The following is a 21,863-nucleotide window of genomic DNA, read 5'->3' on the forward strand; positions in this document are numbered from 1 at the left end:
ATTTTTTTCAGGAAAGACATTACTAGATTGACAGTATCTCCAAAATACCAGAGTAAATAAACTAAATCAAAGTGGATTTACTCAACTGAATTTTAATAAATTACCTTCTTGAAAATGAAATCTTTCCTACTGAGACAGAAGGTAGGAATATTTACTAAAATAAAAACACTACAAAAGGTACAGTTTCACAGAAATAGAACAAACAACCCTAAAATTTATATAGAACCACAAAAGACCCCTAATAGTCAAAGCAATCTTGAGAAAGAATGAGGCTGGAGGCATCACACTTCCTGATTTCAAACTATATTACAAAGATATAGTAATCAAATCAGTATGGTACTGGCATCAAAACAGACACCTGGAAAGGAGTGTCTTCAATGAATGGTGCTAGGAAAACTGCCACATGCAAAAGAATGAAACTGGATCGTTATTACGGATGTCCAACAAGTACATGAAAAGATGCTTAACAGTAGTAATCATCAGGGAAATGCAAATCAAAACCACAGTGAGATAACACCTAACACCTGTTAGAATGCCTATTATCAAAAAGATAAGAAATAAATGTAGGTGAGGTCATGGGGAAAAGGGAACACTTGTGCATTGTTGGTGGGACTCTAAATTGGTATAGTCTCTATGGAAAACAGTATGGAAGTTCTTCAAAAAATTAAAAAAAGAACTACCATATGATCCATAATTTCATTTCTGGGTATTTATCTGAAAGAAACAAAAACACTAACTCTTTACCCCCATGTTCACTGCAACATTATTTATAATAGCTAAGATAATAGCTAAGTGTCCACTATGGATGAATGGATTAAGAAAATGTGGTGTGATAGAATATTATTCAGCCATAAAAAAAGAGAAGAAAATCCTGCCATTTAAACAAAATGGATGAACCCTGAGTGCATTATGCCAAGTGAAATCATTCAGAGAGAGAAAGACAAATGCTGTATGATCTTGCTGGTATGTGGAATCTACAAAAAAAACAAAGCAAAACTGAACTTACAAATACAGAGAACAGACTGGTGGTTGCCAGATGCAGGGGTTGGGGTAGGGTAAGCAAAATGTACGAAGGTGGTAAAAAAGAATTATGTTGTTTTCAAATAAATTATAATATAAATAATATAGAATTCTGTTATAAATGATTAATCTTCATTATACTGGGCTTTGCATACAATTTCCACACGTACCTGTAGCCATTATAGTATCTTCTCTCCCTTGGGTGAAAATCACGACTCGCTGCCTCTTCAGGTTCACCTTTGGTAGAGCTTGTGCCTTTCTGGCTATCTCTTTAATGTCTTCCGTCTATTAATAGAGAGGAGGAAAAAGTTCTCATAACCAGTACAATAAAGCAAAACTTACTAGTAGATTAAGGATTTAGCTTGTCATGTTCAAAATAGGAGAGATACACACCCCTATTATAAGAGTTACTCTTTTAAAATTTCAATGATATACAAAAGTAAATAGTACAATAGCCTCCAAGGAACCTACCATCAAGTTGCAACAATTTTAAATTTATGATAAATTTTATTTCATCTACAGTCTCACTCACTTACCTTTCATATTATTTTGAAGCAAATCCCAGATACAATATAATATTATCTGTAAATGTTTTATTATGTATCCCTGAAAGGTAATGACTTAAACATAACCACATAACTACTATATTTTTAAAAATTAACAATAATTTCTCAATATTAGCAAGTAGCCATTTTCAAATTTCCAATTAAGGAGAATTTCTAAAGAAAAATAGGACTATTTAATTATTTTAGAGGTTTGGAGAATTATGCTGACTCTGGAAATAATGTTGCTAAAATGCCAATTTTTTCAAAGAACTAAAATGAGAGAAGGAGATGCTGTTTCCTATAGACTTAATTTTATTTAAAAAAGATAAAATTACAAAAAACCACAAGGTAATTCTAGAAACTTGGATGCTATTTTTCATATCACATAGGTCACGAAGTTTTACATCATAAATGTTCTGACTTGAAATCTAACTCTTGAGCTATTATCAGTAGGATTTTTAGAATCATGGTTTTTTTTTAAGGATTTTATTTATTTATTTGACAGAGAGAGAGGTAACACAAGCAGGGGGAGCGGGAGAAGCAGGCTTCCCACAGAGCAGGTAGCCCAACGTGGGGCTCGATCCCAGGACCCCGGAACCATGACCTGAGCTGAAGGCAGATGCCTAGCAACTGAACCACCCAGGTGCCCCTAGAATCATGTTTTTTTTTAAAAGATTTATTTATTTATTTGTTTGTTTGAGAGAGAAAGAGAGAACACATGCATGAGCAGAGGAGTGGAGAGAATCCCAAACAGACTCTAAGCTGAGCATGAAGCCCGACATGGGGCTCGACCCGACGACCCATGAGATCACAACCTGAGCTGAAACCAGGAGTTGGATGCTCAACTGACTGAGCCACCCAGTTGCCCCTAGGATCATGTTTTCAACAATTTTAGGTAATTTAAAAATCCATGTTTGAATTCAGTGGGCCTCTAATCATCCATGGTTTGGGCTTTATTGGTACTCTATCACTGTGCAGTTTCAAACAGTTAATGGAGAGAGACACAGACCAGAGGAGAAATATATCTGAGTGGCATCAAGAAAGTTTAATTAGAATATATAAGACAGAAAAATTTAGGTACTCAAGGTAGACAAGTCATAATGATTACAATGAACATCAGAAACTATGACATTTTTAAAGGTATGAAAATTCTTAGTGAAATATTTGTATGTTGTTTATCCACTACATACTAAGAAATTCCAGATGATACATGAAGCTAAGCTTCTACTACACCTAACATGATGATTCCAGATGACCGTTGTTTCTGAAAAGAACAGCCATGTGTGGTAAGACAATGCTGCTGACCTTTCAAACACACTGACTATTTCACTTTTGGTTGCCTATTTTAGAACAAAACTAAGCCTGAACTCTGACAATATAAGAAAAGAAATTCCCTCAGTTTTGGGGGAAGGACTATTAGAAATGACTAGTAACAGCTGAAAGGACAAAAAATAAAATAAAATAAAATTAAAAAAGGCACATGACAATGTTTTCACTCTCTCAAATAAATGTATACATTTAATTAAAATGACTGACATATATTCTCCCAATCTCCTTACCACACTTAAGTTTTACAACGGTCAGAGTTTTGCTTATGATTGAGTACATTCATATTTAATAAAGATAAAGGGGTAAAGCCCAGAAACACATTCACTTTATCATCTTGGGAGCAGAATACCATGTACATAATGTTTTTTAAATAGAGGTCTTTCTTCAATGTGGTATAAGAAATAAATTAAGAATGAGAATCTATGGTTGTCTTCTACCAAGCCAGTGGGAAGATATATGTATTTTTTTATGGGAGTTTTGGTAACCTAATCAAAAAAAACCTTTCTTATGTCTCAAATGAAATCTTATAAAAATGGCAATTCAAGATTGAAATAAACTTCCCAAATATAAAACACAAATCTTTACAGGATGGTTAAACTTTATTCTAATTGTATCCATGTCCACAGTTCATATGAAACTCATCTGTCACTCTGGGATCACTGTCCGTGAACACCAAATCTAAATTTCTTAACTGTGCCTTCGAGGAGCCATTGCTTTGGCCTCAATAGCTGATTCCCATCTAGTATGAAAACTTTTCTTAAAACCTCAATTTTGTCTTCTCAAAGCTAAATATTTCTAGTTCTGCAGCTACCTACACTTCCCTACAGATTCTTCTCCCTTATACTTGGGCTAATATCTTAGCAGAATTATGAAATTACAAGGGACTTGAGAGTGTGACACTCCTAGATGTGTGCACCTTGAGCAGGTAAATAAAACTCTATGAGGCTCCATTTCCTCATCTACAAATCTAAGAAAATATTTATGTTAAAAGACACTGGAGGGGGAGTGCCTGAGGGGCACAGTGAGTTGAGCATCTAACTCTTGGTTTCAGCTCAGTTTGTGATCTCAGGGTCATGGGATCAAGCCCTGCCTCGGGCTCTGGGCTCAGAGTAGGGTCTGCTTAAAGATTCTCGCTCCCTCTCCCTTTGCCCCTTGCCCTGCACGGTCTCTCTCTCTGTGTCTCTCTCAAATAAAATCTTTAAAAAAAATGATGTTGGGAAAGAAATATGCCCAAATAGTGGGCAAAAGTTTGAAGAGACTCAGGATATTTGCATAGTCTCAAAGTATCTCCCCTAAGATACTTCTCATTATAGATTAGTAGGTGAAATGAGATATTTGCATAGTCCCCAAATATCACCTCCAAGATATTTAATAAATACTATGAGAAAATAGTAACTTTACAAAAAATAAACTGGCAAACATCACCTTAATCCAGTGATGAAAGTGAACATCATCAACATTAAGACAATGGGACATCATGTGTGTCCCCAATATGATACACTGAGAAGTGCAACTCACTTCTGTGATATTTCTGGCAAAATGCATAACCTCAACTTAATTAACAGAAAATATCAGAGAAACTCAAACTGAGGGGCATCTATAAAATAATTGGCAAGTACTCTTCAAAAGGATTAAGATCATGAACTAGGAAAGAATGAGAAACTGTCACAGATAGGAAGAGACAAAGGAGACATGACAAATAAATGCAATTTGTTTTCCTGGGTTAGATTCTCAAACAGAAAAAGGAAATTAAGGAGAAACTGGTGAAATCAGAATAAAGGCTGTAGTTCAGTTACTGGTAGCATACTAATGTTAACTTCCTTGTTTTGATCATTATACCTTCATTTGTGTAAGATGTTACATTAGGGAAAGCTTAGTGTACTATTTTTGCAAATTTGTAAGTCTAAAATTTCAAAATGAAAACTTGAAAATAATTGTGAGGATGAACGAAGATGAGGTAAGTGGAAGACCTTAATGCAATATTTAGGACATGCTAAGTACTTAATAAATACTAATTTCTTTCCTCTAATGACCATCATTTTAATACTCTCCAAAAGTGTCATATCCCAAAATCTCTAGAAAGGCCCTTAAGAGTTTTGAGTATTGGGAATTCAAGTATGGTATCTAATAAGGGAGGAAAGGAAAAAGGGGGAAGGAGTAGAAGAAAGCTCATACAATTTAGCTATGAGCCATGTATATAGCTCTGAGGTGCTCACTAGATCTTAACTTCTACAGGCAGTAGGTATTATTCCTATATCCTCATTTTGTAGGAGAATAAACTGAGTCACAGAGAGGTTAAGAAGCTTCCTAAGGTCACAAATATACTAAGTGGTGGAACCAGGGCTAGCATCCACAAAGTCTGACTCCAGAAATTACACTCTTAATCAATATTCCACGCTATCCGCAGATTGTACTGCTTTTTGAATTCCGGCAGCGTGCTTCCTGTTGTTATCACAAAACTATAGCATGTTCAACTGAAATAATTTTTCTGCCACATGCACAAGTCATTACTGATCTTGAATTTAAGTTTGCTGTTTTTTTCTCTTGATTATTCTGGCTTGTATTTTACCCTAGTGATTTTCAATTTTTGATTTCTAAAATATTTCTCATTTTCCAAGGTCATTTGGAAATCTAATCTCCTCCTCCAATATGTTAGGATGTGAGTAAGAAAGAAGTGTAGTATATAAAGAGTACGAGACTCTTTAAGCTCTGGTTCTGGCTCCATGATATATTAGCTATGTGTGACCTTGAACAAGTCATGTAGCCTATTTTTTTTTATCTGCTGAACTGATATGGTAATACACGCCCTACCTACCCCCAAAAGGTTTGTGTGAATATTAAATGTATTAATCATATGTTGGAAAAGGTTTTATATAAACTGTGAGGCATTTTATAAATGTTAAATTATGCTTTTATTGTCACTGCTGATTACACACTTAAATTTAGCATTGTCTTCCAAATTAAAGAAAACACTCTCTTCTTTCCATTTTTAACAAGCTGATGATACAAATGTTAATACTGTCATAATCTACCTACTCCTATAGAATACCAATTGTGGTGTTCCCACACACTGCCTCACTTAACCATATCACATTCTTTTGTCTTCCAAACAGAACCTCCTATAATAATTATGGTGTTCACATGACGTGTCAGTCTCCAGTCTTATCTCCTACTACCTCCCCCTCGCTTACTTCATTCCAGTCACACTGGCCTTCTGTCAGTTCTTGGAGTACACAGTACCTTATGCTCTTTCCCTTTTGGGCCTATGTGCTCTTGTTCCCTCTGTTTGAAATTTGTTTCCCTGTTGTTTGTTTGTTTTGCTTTTTTCTGTCAATGCTAGATATCCGTATTTTTCAAGTTTTGCTTTCCTCAGAGAGTCATTCCTTGACTACCGCATCTACAAAATAGGAACCCCTCCCATGTTCTCTTTCACAGTATACTCTCCGGTCATTTCTGTCTTGTCTTCAGGGTCTATCAAAGTGTTAGGCACAGAGTTAGTGCTCAGTAAATATTTACTGAATGAATAAATGACTAAATGAAGAGCATTAAAAGACTACCTTTCTCTTTCTGTTAATTTACTCTTTTAAAACTGTCCTCTTTTGGGACTCGAAAAGCAGCATTGTACTCTCTTAGCCAGCAGGACCTAACATAGTGTCTTATTTCCAGAAACTCTGGGTGATCGTTCATTGTATTCTTTGTATTTGTGAGGAACACAAGAACCTTAGAAAAATCTTGGGAGAATTCTTTGGGAATCAATACCTCCTGAATACTCTGTGGACTTTCTATCCAGTGTTGATTAATGGAATTTTCTGTGATGATGGATATGTTCTATATCTGCACTAATATGGTAGTCCCTAGCTACATAGGCTGTAGAGTGCTTTTGAAATATGCCTATTGAGATTTAGGAACTGAATTTTAAATTTTATTTAATTTTAATTAATTTGAATTTAAATAGCCATATGTGGCTAATGGATGCCATATTGGATAACACAATTCAATACTTTCCTGTCTCAGTGGTATAAGATGATAGAGTCATCAACGGTCAGAGAAAGATTACAAGTTTGAGATCCTCTGGATAGAGTCAGGGGCTGTGGGGAAAGTTGGAAAAGGGAAAAGGATTGCTTTGTTTCCTCTGTGATCAGAAGTAATAAATCTTCGAGATCTAAAATAAAATTAAAATTTGTTGCTTGGAGTAAACTGAATAAATGACCTAGTAGAGAAGGTATGAATTATCTTCATCATTTGGCATAGAGTCCATTGCACAAAGAATGAAAATACAAAGAATATTATATTTAGGCTTTGGAGGTATTTTCTTTATTTAATTTAAATCAATTTTCAATACAGCTTTTATAAAAGGTTTCATAATGAAACATATTTTTAAGTTATTTTTATTTAGGTTCTGAAAATATAAACCTTTAATCGCTTCAGTTCAAGATAAAGTAGATTTAAAAACACACTGCAGTCTGAACTGATTTTCCAGAATAATAAAAGGCCTCATGAAACTTTTTACCTCAAGAATTGTCATTTTAAATTCTTAGCAGGTCTGTCATTTAAATCAGGCACTATGCAATTTTCTATCATATATATATATATATATATATATATATATATATCCTCTCTCTTCTGCTTTGTGCTCTGCCCAGCTTCAGTTTTTATCTCATTCTCCAGTGCCCTCCTAAGCTGCCTCTTCTTACTAAAAATTGCCCAATTCATTTTAAAGATTAAAGATTTTTTTAAAAAGAAAGATTATCTAAAATTTGCAGAGAAGCTAACCAGAATATCATAAACAATGCCACTGAAGATATTTCCTGATGAATAAACACTGGTTATTTTTAGAGGCATTTGGACTGGTCTGTTAACAGACATATCACTAGTGGCAATATTCAGTGGCTTTGGGAACTGGTTGGGATTTATAAGAGAAAATGAGGGTATGACAGCAGAGCTGGTGGAAAGAAAAAAAATGCTCACCTTTCTTTTTAATCTTTTCATTTCTTTCCTCATGCATGCCCCCATTTAGAGGTAAAATTAAGGTTGAGAGGGATAAAATGCAGATTTTGTCTCATTTGTCACAGTAGACCAGAGAGCACTGACACATTTCTATAGGTATTAAACCATTAAGATAAAGTGATTTATTCTTGTTTGATTCTTTAAAAACACCAAGTTTCAAACCTAGGCTTTCCTATTACTGTCTAATGGACTGAGGAAACTTTAATGACATTTTAAAAATCACTGAATTCCCCTAGATAACATTCCATTATGGATTATATTTAATAACAAAAATATTCTACTCATGGCTCTTACATATTTTGCAATGCTTGTAGTATTTTAGGGAACCCATGAAGGGTGACATCAAGACACGGTGTGCTTTACCTAATCTAACTATCACTGTCAACATCACCAACAGAGTAGTTTTGCTACGTTAGAAGGTAATAAGATACACTATTATAAACATCATCACTTTGTTTATATGCTGTAATCAATTATGGCAGATTTATGGTTAAAAAAAACAATTCTAGAATTGGTAAATAAGAACTAATAGAAAGGTTAATACGGTGCCGGTTAGCAGAAAATAGAAAAAGTACTTTGTCACTAAGACTGAATTTAAACCAAGCATATTCAAAGCATGTAGCTCAAGTGGGCAATAAAAGTACAAATTTGGGTTTAATAAACTATTTAAAATTATCTGCAGGTACTACGATCATTTGTTATGTAACATGTTATAGTTCTAAGCATATACAAAACCAGTTATTTTCTAGAACTAAAATACATTTTTTAATGTTAGCACTGAAAGCAAGCTATAAATTTACACTGGACAAGCGCTTATCTATGGAGAATATTGATGTAACAAAAGAGAGTATCGATTGTTAATATTAAAACTTAACATTAGTGAAACCTTAAGATATGACTGAAAACATGTACTTATATTTTCATGATCAAAACATTTAATGTTTACATTGACTATTACCCTGAGTATATTTACTTATGAGTACCAATCACCAGTTTGGGAAATTACAAAGTGAAACTTAAATTAGATTCAACAAATACTTGGAAATTTTTATTCCTTCTACATGTGACTCAACCCTATATTTATAAGAATATATTAAAACAAAAAAAGAAAACTCCCAAGCAGCTATCATAGTTCTAATAATCAAGTATTTTGAGGCAAGCTTTTCTGCCCTGATATGGTTTTTTCATAGAATATGTATACCAGAAGCTACTGTCTTCCTCCAAGAAGAGGAAGCTTTATGTCTGGTTGTCAAGTCCTATGACATGGGTAACATGCACATGTATTACTTTGTTGCTCGATAATGAATCTGCCTTTAGTACATTTAAATAATAGTTCCATCACAAATTCATACAACACTTTTCTCTAAAGAGTTCAAAGTGAGCTTACTGATACATCTAATCAATGCTCACAGCTTCTCTAGATGGTAGACAATGCTGAGCATGTAAATAAAGAGTTTCTATATTCCAGCTCTAGTCAGTTTAATTTTTAAAAATTACTACCATGCAACATTCCAAGTTGCTGTAGAGAACACAGCATTCTACATAGTTCTGGCTCAATAAATATGATGCTTATAAAACTTATAAACTCAGTTTATGAATTCTCTGTCAGTTAACCTGGGTTCAGATTAAAGTCAGTGTTTTCTAATAATCAACTAGAAGATGGATATTATATAGATAAAAACATGGTCTTGTCTGTTATCCTAATTTCACCAACAACCACCACATGGAGTTTTGAATCTTGACAACTAATACTTCCACTGGGAAAACAGAATTAGGACCTAGAAATTAAAGCCAATTATTGATACCTGGTTTCAGAAAATTAATAGATGTTTTATGCTATCCAAAAAAAAAAAAGAGAGAGAGATGGAAAAAAAGGATTAAAACAGGAAGTTTATATGAGCAGGATTTAAATTAATCAGTTCATAACAACTGTTAAGTACAACCTTTTGGAAATTAATTTGCATAATGATAATCTACATGTGGTAGGGGTGAAATTATTTAAATGACATTATATTTCACTATTTAGTCTTGCTCCACCACTGCTTTAGCAGTGAATCCTTATGAAATGTAATACAGCTAATGAGGTAGCTTTTTAACTGAACAAACTGACAGGCCCCATATCTGCAGAGGCAGCTTGAAACCGTGCCCAACCTCTTGGCTTCCCAAGAGGCTTTTCAAAATTCAATAAATAACATCTGTAGGCGATGTTGGGTGCAGACCTAGCAGAGTGCGTCATAACACTGTGCTGGCAGAACAAAGAAACCATGACGACTGCCAAGTTTCCATGGCAACTGCTGCGAGGCTCTGAGAGTATAATAGCACATCAATCACTGTCCAAAAGAACTTCATTATCAGCTAGAAAAAACCTTTAGGATCTGTTTAGTGTGCAATTGTGGGTTAACTCACCTCAAAGCCTTGCTCTCTAGCAAAAGTGGCAGCTTCCTGAAATAAAAAAAAAAAGAACAGTTAATTATAAAGTGCTAGGTAATGAAGAAATAATCCATTTTGAAACTCATTCAAACAGTCTTCTTTTTATACAATTATCTCAATATACCCACATAGTTCAATTTTTATTCTTACACCAAAAAAGGTTTCTTTTTTTCCCGTGCCATGAAAAAAAAAAGGCAGCATAATGTCAACACACTTCACAAGTTAGAATAAAGAAGATGTAGTGCATGTTTTTACTGTAGCTGTCACAGTGAGTTCAGGTGTTTTGACCCCAGCAAAGAAAGACAATCATTTGAAACCTAAGGAACATACTGGTGGTTGTGTTTTTAATTGAAACAATACCTTTCAGAAAAGCTCTTCTGCAGAGAAGCATCACTGCTAATAAATGTATAGATTCAGAAAAATCATTTTGCAATCCCTAATGAAATTTATTCAGGCAAGGATCATCAATGGATGCTAAATTTATTAGATAAAAGTATGACGGGAAGCTGAGTATTTCATGGAATCAAAATATCACAGATTATATGCCGGTCACGGGGGGCAAAGTGTAACTTTATAATGGAAGGATCAAGCTGTCATCACCTTAAAACTCAGTGATTGATCTTATCAGTTTTCATCATTAATACTGGAATCACCAAATATTCTGTGCCTTCCATTATGATGCAGTATAAAGGACACAGCACCACCTATAAAGTTTTCTGACCGCATTTTTAACATTAATTAATCAAAACTTTGATTCAATAACTGCAGTCTACAGAAGATACAGAGGATAGGAGAACAAGTTAAATGATACAATGAGAAAGTAAATGGACAAATCCATAAAGTAGGACATTCTACAGGACAAATAGCTTGGTCTCTTCAATAAATCAGTGTCATGATAACTTGGGGAGGGGAAAATAACCAAGAGCAATGTACAGACCTTTACTGAATCTTGTTTTTAACAAACGATTCAAGAAAGGCATTTTTCGGACAATTAGAGAAATTTGATTATGAAACAGGATTGAGATAACATTAGGAATTATTATTTGTTAAGGTACGTGTCCTTAATTTTAGAGGTTTCTTCTCAAGTATTTAGGGATAAAATGGCGTGATATATATAATCTACTTTAGAATACTTAAAAAAATTAAAGTGAAGTAAAAATGGCAAAATGTTATCAACTACTAAATCTAGATGTAGTTTATCACTCAAATTTTCAATATATTGTCATACAATTTGTTAGCATTGTCTTTGTTATTTGATGCTCTTTTCAAATTTGTATTTTGTTGCCTTTTTTTCCAATCTAAGTTTTTCATGGAGCTAACTGCTCAAACATGCCACTTTTTTTTTTATATTTTCTATTTTCCATTTTTTCTTTCTCACTGAGGTTATTCAGAATTGTATAGTCAGATGTGGGGGATGTTTTCCTGAAAAAAAAAATGTAGATGTATTTAGTAGTTCTATTTTGTCTGTTTGAAAACTTTTATAGCACACAGTCTTCCTCCTCCCCAATTTCTCTTTTATATAGATGACAGGGTAACAAAAGTTGAACATTAAAAAAAGAGTTAAAATTTTTATTTTATTTTTTAAAGGTTTTATCTATTTATTAGAGAGAGAGAGAGTACGAGAGGGGGAAGGAGCAGAGGGAGAGAGAGAGAATCTCAAGCAGACTACATGCTGAGTGTGGAGCCTGACACGGGGCTGGATCTCACGACCCTGAGATCATAACCTGAGTTGGAATCAAGAGTCGGACGCTTCACCAACTGAGCCACCCAGGTACCCCTAGTTAAAATTTTTAAATTCACAGTTTTTCTAGGTTCCTGAATATCTTAGGGGCACAATCTGATGAACATTACTATATCCACTAATGCTCCTAAAACAGGCTATCAAATGACAAAAACACATCTGTGTAACCAAGTCCTTTCCCTTTCTGTACTCTCTGCATATATTTTAATTTTAGGACTGATACAGAAAATAGAAGCAATATTACTTTTCATCTCAACTTCCCTCTTGAAAATGAAAAAAAAAATACTGCAGACAACTGTCAAGAGCCTCTACATCTTAACTTACATTCCTCCAAAATTATCTTTGCCAAGAGATATTAATAGAAGGATGGGATTTGAGCCTGAGTAGTGAGCAGATCCAACTCAACTGAAACGACTGCCGCACCAAACCATGTAAGGCAGAAAGTAAGTCAGTGTCTCCAGCACAAATTTGGGTACTATCTACGTGTTAAGGAAAACACTGGGAAAAGAAGTATGTATGACTTACGGTCCAATATACTAATGATATATAGAGTTAAAGACCCATTGTGAGGGCTTGAAAAGGTCGAAATGGATGATTACAGCTAAATGCTTAAGTTAATAGAAAGACATAAGCTGAAAGTACAATTCCTTAGGCTGTTCACTAGAGAAGCACAAGGGTGATCAAGTTAGCCTTGGTGATGTAGATTAACGAAAAACTGAATTAATGATCTTAACAATCGGTACAAGCAAGGTTGGCCTCTCTGACTATTTACTTATAATAGAACTTGATACACCATATAGTCAATAATATTTGCTGGCCTGGATTTCAAGGAAAAGGATAAGTTTCAAAAGATATCAATATAATATTTTTCCAAGCTGTCCAATCCAAGAATTAGCCAAGCTAATTCTTATATCAAGAAGATAACTGAAAAGCTGTGCTAGAACTGCTTATTTATATAGAGTTTCATCAGAGGCATGAAAGAAGTCCAGAGAACTAGAAGACAAAATTAATATGAAGAATCTGTATGACTAAAACGGCACTAAGACATAAAAAACTCAAAATTCAACATCCAGTGGTTAAAATGCTTTTTTAATGTCCAGTTTTGCCCACACAGATGTAAGAAGCAATTAACTGTGATCTCTTATGGTATAGTGGAACTGACTAATTGCAAGAAGACACATATATAAATGTCAGATCATTATTCTTTAAGGAAACCAGGCCTGAGGACACTTCCACATCTGTAAACTATTTGTAGCGCCAACGTATTTCTGATTGAGGAAGGACATGCTGAAGAAAAGTCGACTCAGTATTTTATCTTAGCGCCCCCTCACACAGGTTTGCAGAGCTGTGCCCTATCACTGAAAAGCTAAGCACTTGTTCTATAGCTTAAAAAGATCTTATCTCCTGACTTCCTCCTACCTTCTTTTGATCTTGAGCTGGTGCCCCCAGTCACTCCATTAGAGAAGGCAGCTGGCTCACATCACTGCAGACTTTCCCACAGCTAACCTCTGATCTGAAGGTGTTTGTAGATACAATGATGGAACAACATTTATTTTTCCCTCCCAGCAAAACAAATAATAAAACAACATAGGGGAACAGTTTGACCTAGTAAGCATTTTAACCAGAGTTTTAGTCCTCAGATTCACTGCATGGAGAGAGGGACAGAAAGAAAAGGCATTAGGTCTGAAAGTAGGGAAGGAAAAAGGAGTATGGATGTGGGCAGAAAAGTAAGGCAGGTTCCAAATATCAGGGTTAATTCCGAGTGAACTGATCATACTAAACTGAAAAGGACTTTTTAGTGTCCTTTTTTTTGCAGTAAAAGTGAGAAAAGAAAAGGACTTTTTAGTGTCCTTTTTTTGCAGTAAAAGTGAGAAAAGAAAACAAGCATGTCCCCATCTGTGCTGCCCCAGGGCGCCACGTACTGAGTTCACAAATCTAATGAAGCAGTCAGGTTAAAATCCAACCGCAGAGTGGATGTGACGTGTAGAGAACAGCTAGGGTTAGAATAGAGAAGCAGGGCGGTTCCTAATGCAGGTGATTATCCATGTGATAATCATTATATTTACAGGCTTTCCATTTTGGATCTGACATCAAAAATCACAGAGGAGGAAGGATTAAGGAAATAAACAACTGACAGAGGTTATTCCTGCTCCCCTGAGAGTGCAGCACTTTTATTCATGCATGACAAGCAACAAAAGCAAAACCAAACAGGCCAGGAAAGAGTATTTCTGAGAAGGCTGGATTTCACATTAACACTTCTTTCCATTTTGATAACTTTCACTATTATTCAGTTCCCCGACAGGTCACATTTTCAGAATTAGTTCCCATTGTTGTCTATGCTCTAATACAGTATCATTTCTGGTTTACAATGAATGATACTCACATAATATGTCTTTTACAACAGCAAACTCATTTTTTCCTTCCTGGAATTGAGTGTTGTGAATAAAATGACATATAATTAAAGTCTCAGACTCTCATCTACACCATGTTATTTAGGATTTGCAGTAGGCTTGCTGCTTCATCGACCAGGCTAAAAGGGGGCTAGTGAAACAACCACCAAGTATGGGTTTTGAGTTTTTTTTTTTTTTTAAAGGAGCTGAAATTCATGGTTAATGAAAACTATGGAATACTTGCATTACGAGCTATTTAAAGGGATTAGCAAGCCACTATTAGAAAGCACAGTCCTCAGATTATACAGAAAGGAAGGAGAAACTCAGGTGCACGTTTGTGTGTATCAAAGAGCTATTTCCTTTATATTCAATTGAGGAGAAAACTGTTTTCTCTGCAGTTTGTCTGATAACACCTCAGTTTTAATTTATAAAGCAGAATGATCTGTAATCAATATTAAACTAAAATCATAAGATGTCCATATTCTTATTTCAATTCCAATTATTTGTTACTACTTATATGGAAATACAAATGATTTCTGTATATTGACCTTGTACCCTCTGACTTTCTGAAATATACTTCTTAGTTTAGGAACTATTATTTTGCTAAATATTATTTTGCTAAAAAAAAGATAGTTTTCTATCTTTCTTTACATACCACATACCACAAAGTTATTTTGTGAAGTTAGCAAATGCCTTTAAAAACAAAATTTACCTCTCTTTTCTCCAGGGTGATCTGAAGGGTATGACTACTAACCACTAAGTACCAGCACTCATAGCTCATAACCCTTGCCCCTGCATTTCCTGCTCTTCACTTTAAGGCACTGAATCCATTTAGAACCATTATCTGCTTGCTAATGTTACCACTCTATTTTTGATCTCAGACATGAGGGGTCCTGATATTACCAGGCTGAAATTTCATGGAATGAAACAAAAAAGGAGAAGATCCAACTCGACCAAAGAAAGGTAACTTCTGACTATCCACAGAAAGCAGCCCATCCATCCAAAACAAACTACTTTGTTGCTCCAAAGCATGGAGGAAGCAGAAAATTCAATGGGGGGCTCACCATGGTCCTCACTCAAGTAACAGGAGTCCAGAGCTTTGGGGAAAGCCAAGGGTGAATGGAGCCACCAAACCAGTAATGTTGTTTTTACTTTGTTACCTCTTCATTCAACAAGTATTTATCTCCTATGTATAGTTTTAGGCTAACAGATACTATTAACCTAGAGGTATATCACCACTATAGCTGTTGCAGACCTTACAATGGTATTAGACTTTGATTCAATAATATTTGAAACAATACTGTAAATCCTAAATGGTGTGGTGTAGGTGAGAGCCTATAACACAGTCTTCTGTGTCTAAGAATGTTATCTGTCTTTCTTTCTATATACAAAATTCACATATTTGTATATACATTTAAATGTATCATGCTTTCTTTGAATGGCCTTAAGTGTAAGATAGTACTGGTCAGGAGGCCAAATGGAAAGAGTACAGGGGGTTGGGTGCCTGGCTGGCTTAGCTGGTGGAGCAGGTGACTCTTGATCTTGGGGTTGTGAGTTCAAGCCCCACATTGGGTATAGAGATTACTTAAAAAAAAAAAAAAGAAAAGAAAGAAATCTTAAAAAAAAAAAAAGGAAAGAGTACAGGGCTTAGAATCAGAAGACCTACACTAAAGGTGTAGTTTTACAGCGATCTTGAACAAGTCACTCAGTGTATCAGTTTATATCAATAAAATTGATGCCAATAATATCTGTTGCATTAGATTGTTGCTAGGGATAAATGGAATATTTATAATGTGAACCTTACAAGTAAAATCATTTTGCCTATTGAATTCAGGTTCTTGATAAGATCTCAGTATAGTTTAAACAAGTTCCAGAGCATCCAGAGGACATTCAGTGATTTGTCTTATCTCTGGATCATATGTGTAGCCTCCAGATTGGCTTCCAATGATCCCCTAACTGCTCGCACTCAAACTTTTGTATAATTCCCTCCCCTTGAGTGTGGGCTGGACTCAATGACTTGCTTCTAAAAATATATGACAAAAGTGATGAGATGCCTTGTTTATTCTTTTACTCACATGCTCTCTGAGCTTCTACTCTAGAGGAAAGCTGTCATGTTATGAGTATACCTATGGCCCATGGCTAACCACTGGTGAGGATCTGAGGCTTGGCAACAGACATATGAGTGATTATGGAAATGGATTCTCCCCCAGTAGTGATATGATTACAGCCATGGCTGACATTTGATTACAGCCTTTTGAGAGACTCCAAGTTAAAGGCACCAAGCTAAGCTATGTTTAGAATCACCATTCACATTTTATGTATGAGAATGCTAAGCCTTAGAGAGGTTAAGTAACACGGCCCAATTAAGATAGTTCAGATTATGTTAATCCTTACAAAAATCCTCACAAAAATCAAATGGAAGTAAATGTGGTCAGCAGATCAATCACAGGGTGAGCAAATTATGTAAAGATAATTTAAATACATACTATCTAAATGGTTTTGTATAACTGATTATGGTTAACAATTTCTTCTATACAGATAACTGGGATATATTATCTTTTACATAAAATTTGTTTTTTGGCCTCAAGTTTAGTTTCAATTTACAATGTCTTTCATTATTCTGAAGCAATGATTACCTTACTGAGAACAGAGTAAGATATTTAAGTAGTGCCAGATCCTCAGGTGAGAAAAATATTATTGAATCAAAGTCTAATACCATCATAAGGTCTGCGACAGCTGTAGCAGTGATACACTTCTAAGTCATGCTGATATTTAATGATAAAGAACTACCTGCTGTTTATTTCTTTTCATATAATATATGATAAAGACTTATGTTGCTTAAGCTTTTAAATATTTCCTCATGCTGTCCTTCAGACTAAGAATTACCTTTTCTTTATGCTATCTAAAAAGTCATTTATATACTTTTTATGACACTGCATTAATGTTATACTATTTTTAATACACTAGTTTTGATGAGGAAAAGTTTGAATTTAAAAATAAAGTGGGGGTGCCTGGGTGGCTCAGTCAGTTGAGCGTCTGCCTTTGGCTGGGGTCATGATCCCAGGGTCCCGGGATCGAGCCCTGCATCAGGCTCCCTGCTCAGTGGGGAGCCTGCTTCTCCCTCTGCCTTTCACCCACTCATGCTCTCTCTCTCACTCTTGCTCTCCCTCAAATAAATAAATAAAATCTTTAAAAAAATAAAAATAAAGTAAAAGAAGGGTAGAGAAAAATCAATAAGTAAATTATGTGCCTGGGAACTGCTTTTTAAAATAAATTTTATTTACAAAAATTTCTGTACTGGCTTTTCCAAAGAATATAACACAGAACTTTTTGGGGATTTTCAACCTGTGCTGTGACATTTATTACCATATGCTTCCTGTCTGCAGAATGCTGAATAGAAATATTATTTAACATTTATTGAGTGCCAAAAATTCAGTGGGGCAAAGTATAAGCTAAAAGACATTCATGGCCCCTATCCAATAGATTTATAATAAAAGTTACACAGACAGTATATAAATTATACCTCAATAAACATGACTGGAAAAAAAAATTAGGCAGCCAAAACACAAGCCAAAAAAATTAGGTGTAGCTTAGGACATACCTAAACCTTTCACAAAGTGATTTATTAGCTGATGAGTCTATTATAGCAAGAAGAGTTGTTCATTCCCACCTTTAAGCATATTTAATAGTGGTAACTAAAGGCAAACAAAGTTAGGAAAAATACTTCAACAAAATTTGATTGATTAGCTATTTTGGTAACTTCTAGACTAACCCAAGTTTTTCAGATACTGAAGAAAGAGGAGAGATGATAGCATAAGAAAAATCTCAGACCTCTTACTGGATATTATATTTTCATTTTTAATGAGACAACACATGCTTGGCACAAAGGAAACACTCAACAAATGTCTATTATTTTCCTTATCTCATTTGATCCTCATAAAAATACTATTAAATAGGTTTCTCATATCACAGATGTATCTGAATGTTCACAGAAATTAAAGTATGTCCAAGACCATATAGCAGTAATTGTTATAGGTAGCACTTGGATCTGAGCCTTCCTAAATGGTTTGTGGTGGTCTTCTACTGATGAACTCCTTCAGCTTTTTTATGTTTAAAAAAGTCTTTGTTTTGTTTTCGGTTTTTTTGAAAGATATTTTTGCTGGGTATAGAATTCTAGGTTGTCAATTTTTTTTCTTTCAGTGCTCTATGCTTGCATTGTTTCAGATGCTAAGATTGCCATCATTCTAATCTTTGTTTCTCTGAATATCTGTCTTTAAAAAAAAAAAAAATCAACCTGGCTGCTTTTAAGAGCTTATCGCTGATTTCATGCAATTTCATTATGTTTCTTGGTATGGTTTTCTCCTTGTTTTTTCTGCTTGTGATTTGTTGAACTTCTTGGATTTGTGGATTTATAGTTTTCATCAAATTTGGAACATTCAGGACTTAAAATGTTTTTTCATTCACTCTCCTCTTTCCTAAGACTCCAAATATGTATATTAGATCACCTGATATTGTCCCACAGCTCATTCATGCATGGTTTATTGTTTTTCAAAGACTATTTTTTTTCCTCTCAGTGTTTAATTTCGAATAGCTTCTGCTGCTGTGTCTTAAATTACTTACTTAAATTAATTACTATTTTTTCTTCTGCAATGTCTTTTCATCCAGCTCATTTTTCCTCTCTAGAAGTTCAATCTTTTTTATGTTTCTTAACAGGCTTATGCTTTCCTTTACCTTCTTGAAATACAGAATATATTTAGAAATGTTAATCCTTGTCAAATAATTCTAACATCTGTGCCATTTCTAAATCCATTTCTATTGTTTGATACTTGTCCTCATTTTGGGTTGTATTTTCCTGCATCTTTCCATGCTCAATAATTTTGACTGGATGCTGGACATTAGGACATTTTATGTTTTTAGATGCTGGATTTTTGGTAATACTTTACATATTTGTGAGGTTTATTCTGAAATTCAGTTAGGTTACTTGGAAACAGTTTGGTCCTTTCTAGGTTTATTTTTAAGCTTTGAGAGGTGAAATGAGAGCAGCCTTTAATCTAAAGCAAATTTGGTACCCTACTGATGTAATATCTTTTTGAATACTAAATAAAATATCCCATTTATTAGAGAGAGGTTTCTCCATTCTGGCTACTGGGGACATAAACTGCTATCAGCCTGTGTGAACTTGGGGGAATGTTCTGTCTGCTTCTTTCCAATGGTTTCATCCTTTACCTTGAACACTCTCCTTATACACATGTGCTGACCAGTATCCAGCTAAAGACTCCAGGGAACCCCTTGCAGATATTTAGTGTGTGAGCTCTGTCTCTGTGCAGCTTTCTTCTCTGGTACTCTTTCCTGTAAATTGTAGCCATCTTGGCCTCCTTCAGTTCTTAACTCAGTTGGACCTCTGGTTTTAGTTCATTTGGACCTCTGGGTTTGGGACCCCCCTTCCTGCACTGTAGACTAGAAATTCTGTTTAAACAGAATGCTATGGCAATTGTAGGATTCTCTCATTTGTTTACCTTCTCTGAGGAATCACTGTCCTGTGCTGCCTACTGTCTGGAGACTGTTTTATTTATTTTGTCTGGTTTTACACTGTTTAAGGAGGGAAGATAAATCAGGTCTCTCTTACTCAATTATTCCAGCAGAAGTTCAGTGTGGGTCCATCTTAAAGTACAGATCCTAAAATATCCTGGCACATTCAACAAATCTCTAGTTTTCTATTTAATGGTTAAAAAAGCTTATGACCAAGCCAAAGACAAAAGAGATTGATCATTTATTTTAAGCATCTCATACATTGCTTTTTGCATCTTATTGTACAAAGAATACAGTTCCTATATTTAGAGCTGCTTCACTAAATCATAAGCACTCTACTTTATCAGTAATCTAATATTTGAAACTCTCTGAAGAATAACTCTAGTTTTAAACCCTTTTTTACTTACATGTCTTATATAATTGTCATTTTCTTGCTTTTTATCTTACCAACTAGAAAGCCCCAGATAGGTAGTAACATCTTTCCTTTTTAAAAAAATTTTCTCGCGGGGCACCTGGGTGGCTCAGTTGGTTAATCGACTGCCTTTGGCTCAGGTCATGAACGTGGAGTCCCGGGATCGAGTCCCGCATTGGGCTCCCTGCTTGGCAGGGAGTCTGCTTCTCCCTCTGGCCCTCCCCTCTCTCATGCTCTCTCTCTCAAATAAATAAAATCTTAAAAAATAAATAAATAAATAAATAAATAAATAATTTTCTCGGGGCGCCTGGGTGGCTCAGTCATTAAGCGTCTGCCTTCGACTCAGGTCATGATCCCAGGGTCCTGGTATTGAGCCCCGCATCGGGCTCCCTGCTCTGCGGGGAGCCTGCTTCTCCCTCTCCTACTGCCCCCACTTGTGTTCCCTCTCTCGCTGTGTCTCTCTCTGTCAAATAAATAAATAAAATCTTTAAAAAAATTTTTTTTCTCCCTGATCCTCTCTTTCAACCAATAGAGAGGGTTTTACTATAATGTATGATCAACACATTATGCCCAGGGTCGGCAGCCTGCAAGACAAATTCAGCCCACTGCCTGTTTTAATAAATAAAGTTTTCCTGGAACATAGCAATGCTCATTCATTTACATATTGTCTATTATTGCTTTCATGTTACCACAGCAGAGTTAACTAGTTCAATAGAGACCATACTAACTGGACTTCTACAGAAAAAGTTTGCTTACCCCTGAATTATGCTACTAGTAGGGTATTTATGTTTCAAAACAGATTTTTTTCTTTTTAATTAAGTTACTAATGAAGAATTGAAGGCCCTATGGGGAGCAGACTCCAGCTTATTAGCCTTAAGAAAAGTAAAATGTGTATCTTTTGACAGGTCTTATTTCTTTCATTCACTGGCAAAGAAAAAACAACAACAACAACTGTCTTTTTACCGTTAAAAAGACAGTAAAAGTCATAAATAACCAATTCTTATGAGTTTAGATACATACGTATGCAGGATGAGAAAGGCATTATGGATCAGTGCTAAGTATTAGACAAAGTGAAGATCTCAGATGGGGAGAGATTAGCATTCTTGTTAAGTGTCTAATGATTCCTTTCTCTCAGTTCAAAGGCATACCAATACACTTTATATTTTCCATATTCTAAGCATGATACTTCCCAAGTTGTCAAGGTGTGATACCACTGCCACTATAAAGCCCACCCCCTGGGACCACTCTAATGGCCCAACTTATTCTAGTTTGAAAGTTGTACAAAAATTAACTTTTAGAAAATAAGGTAAAAATAAAATGAAAACCATATATAAAACACAAAAATGGACAACTGCACAGGGCAGAGTTGTTTTTATAAACCTTTCTATGAGCAAAGTGGCAAGGGTAAGGTGTGAGATATGGCAGAGGAATATGGATGTCACAGAGATCACCAGTTTCCA

At 35.1% G+C, this 21,863-nt stretch overlaps 1 protein-coding gene across 8 annotated transcripts in view; it reads right to left on the reverse strand.

Annotated features, from left to right (window-relative positions):
• ADK (adenosine kinase) overlaps window positions 1-21,863 on the reverse strand; it is a 492,673-nt gene that overhangs the window by 87,439 nt on the left and 383,371 nt on the right. For all 8 annotated transcript variants that reach the window (XM_025850596.2, XM_025850597.2, XM_025850593.2 and 5 more), the window contains 2 exons: window positions 10,308-10,343; window positions 1,191-1,305 (listed from right to left, as the gene is read on the reverse strand). In XM_025850596.2, the coding sequence (XP_025706381.1) occupies window positions 1,191-1,305; window positions 10,308-10,343 (151 nt within the window). The remainder of the gene's footprint in view (window positions 1-1,190; window positions 1,306-10,307; window positions 10,344-21,863) is intronic.

This window comes from Callorhinus ursinus, unplaced genomic scaffold (assembly GCF_003265705.2).
Source record: "Callorhinus ursinus isolate GAN/ISIS: 27379988/994484 unplaced genomic scaffold, GSC_fseal_2.0 scaffold31, whole genome shotgun sequence".
In the NCBI taxonomy this organism is placed as follows: Eukaryota; Metazoa; Chordata; class Mammalia; order Carnivora; family Otariidae; genus Callorhinus; species Callorhinus ursinus.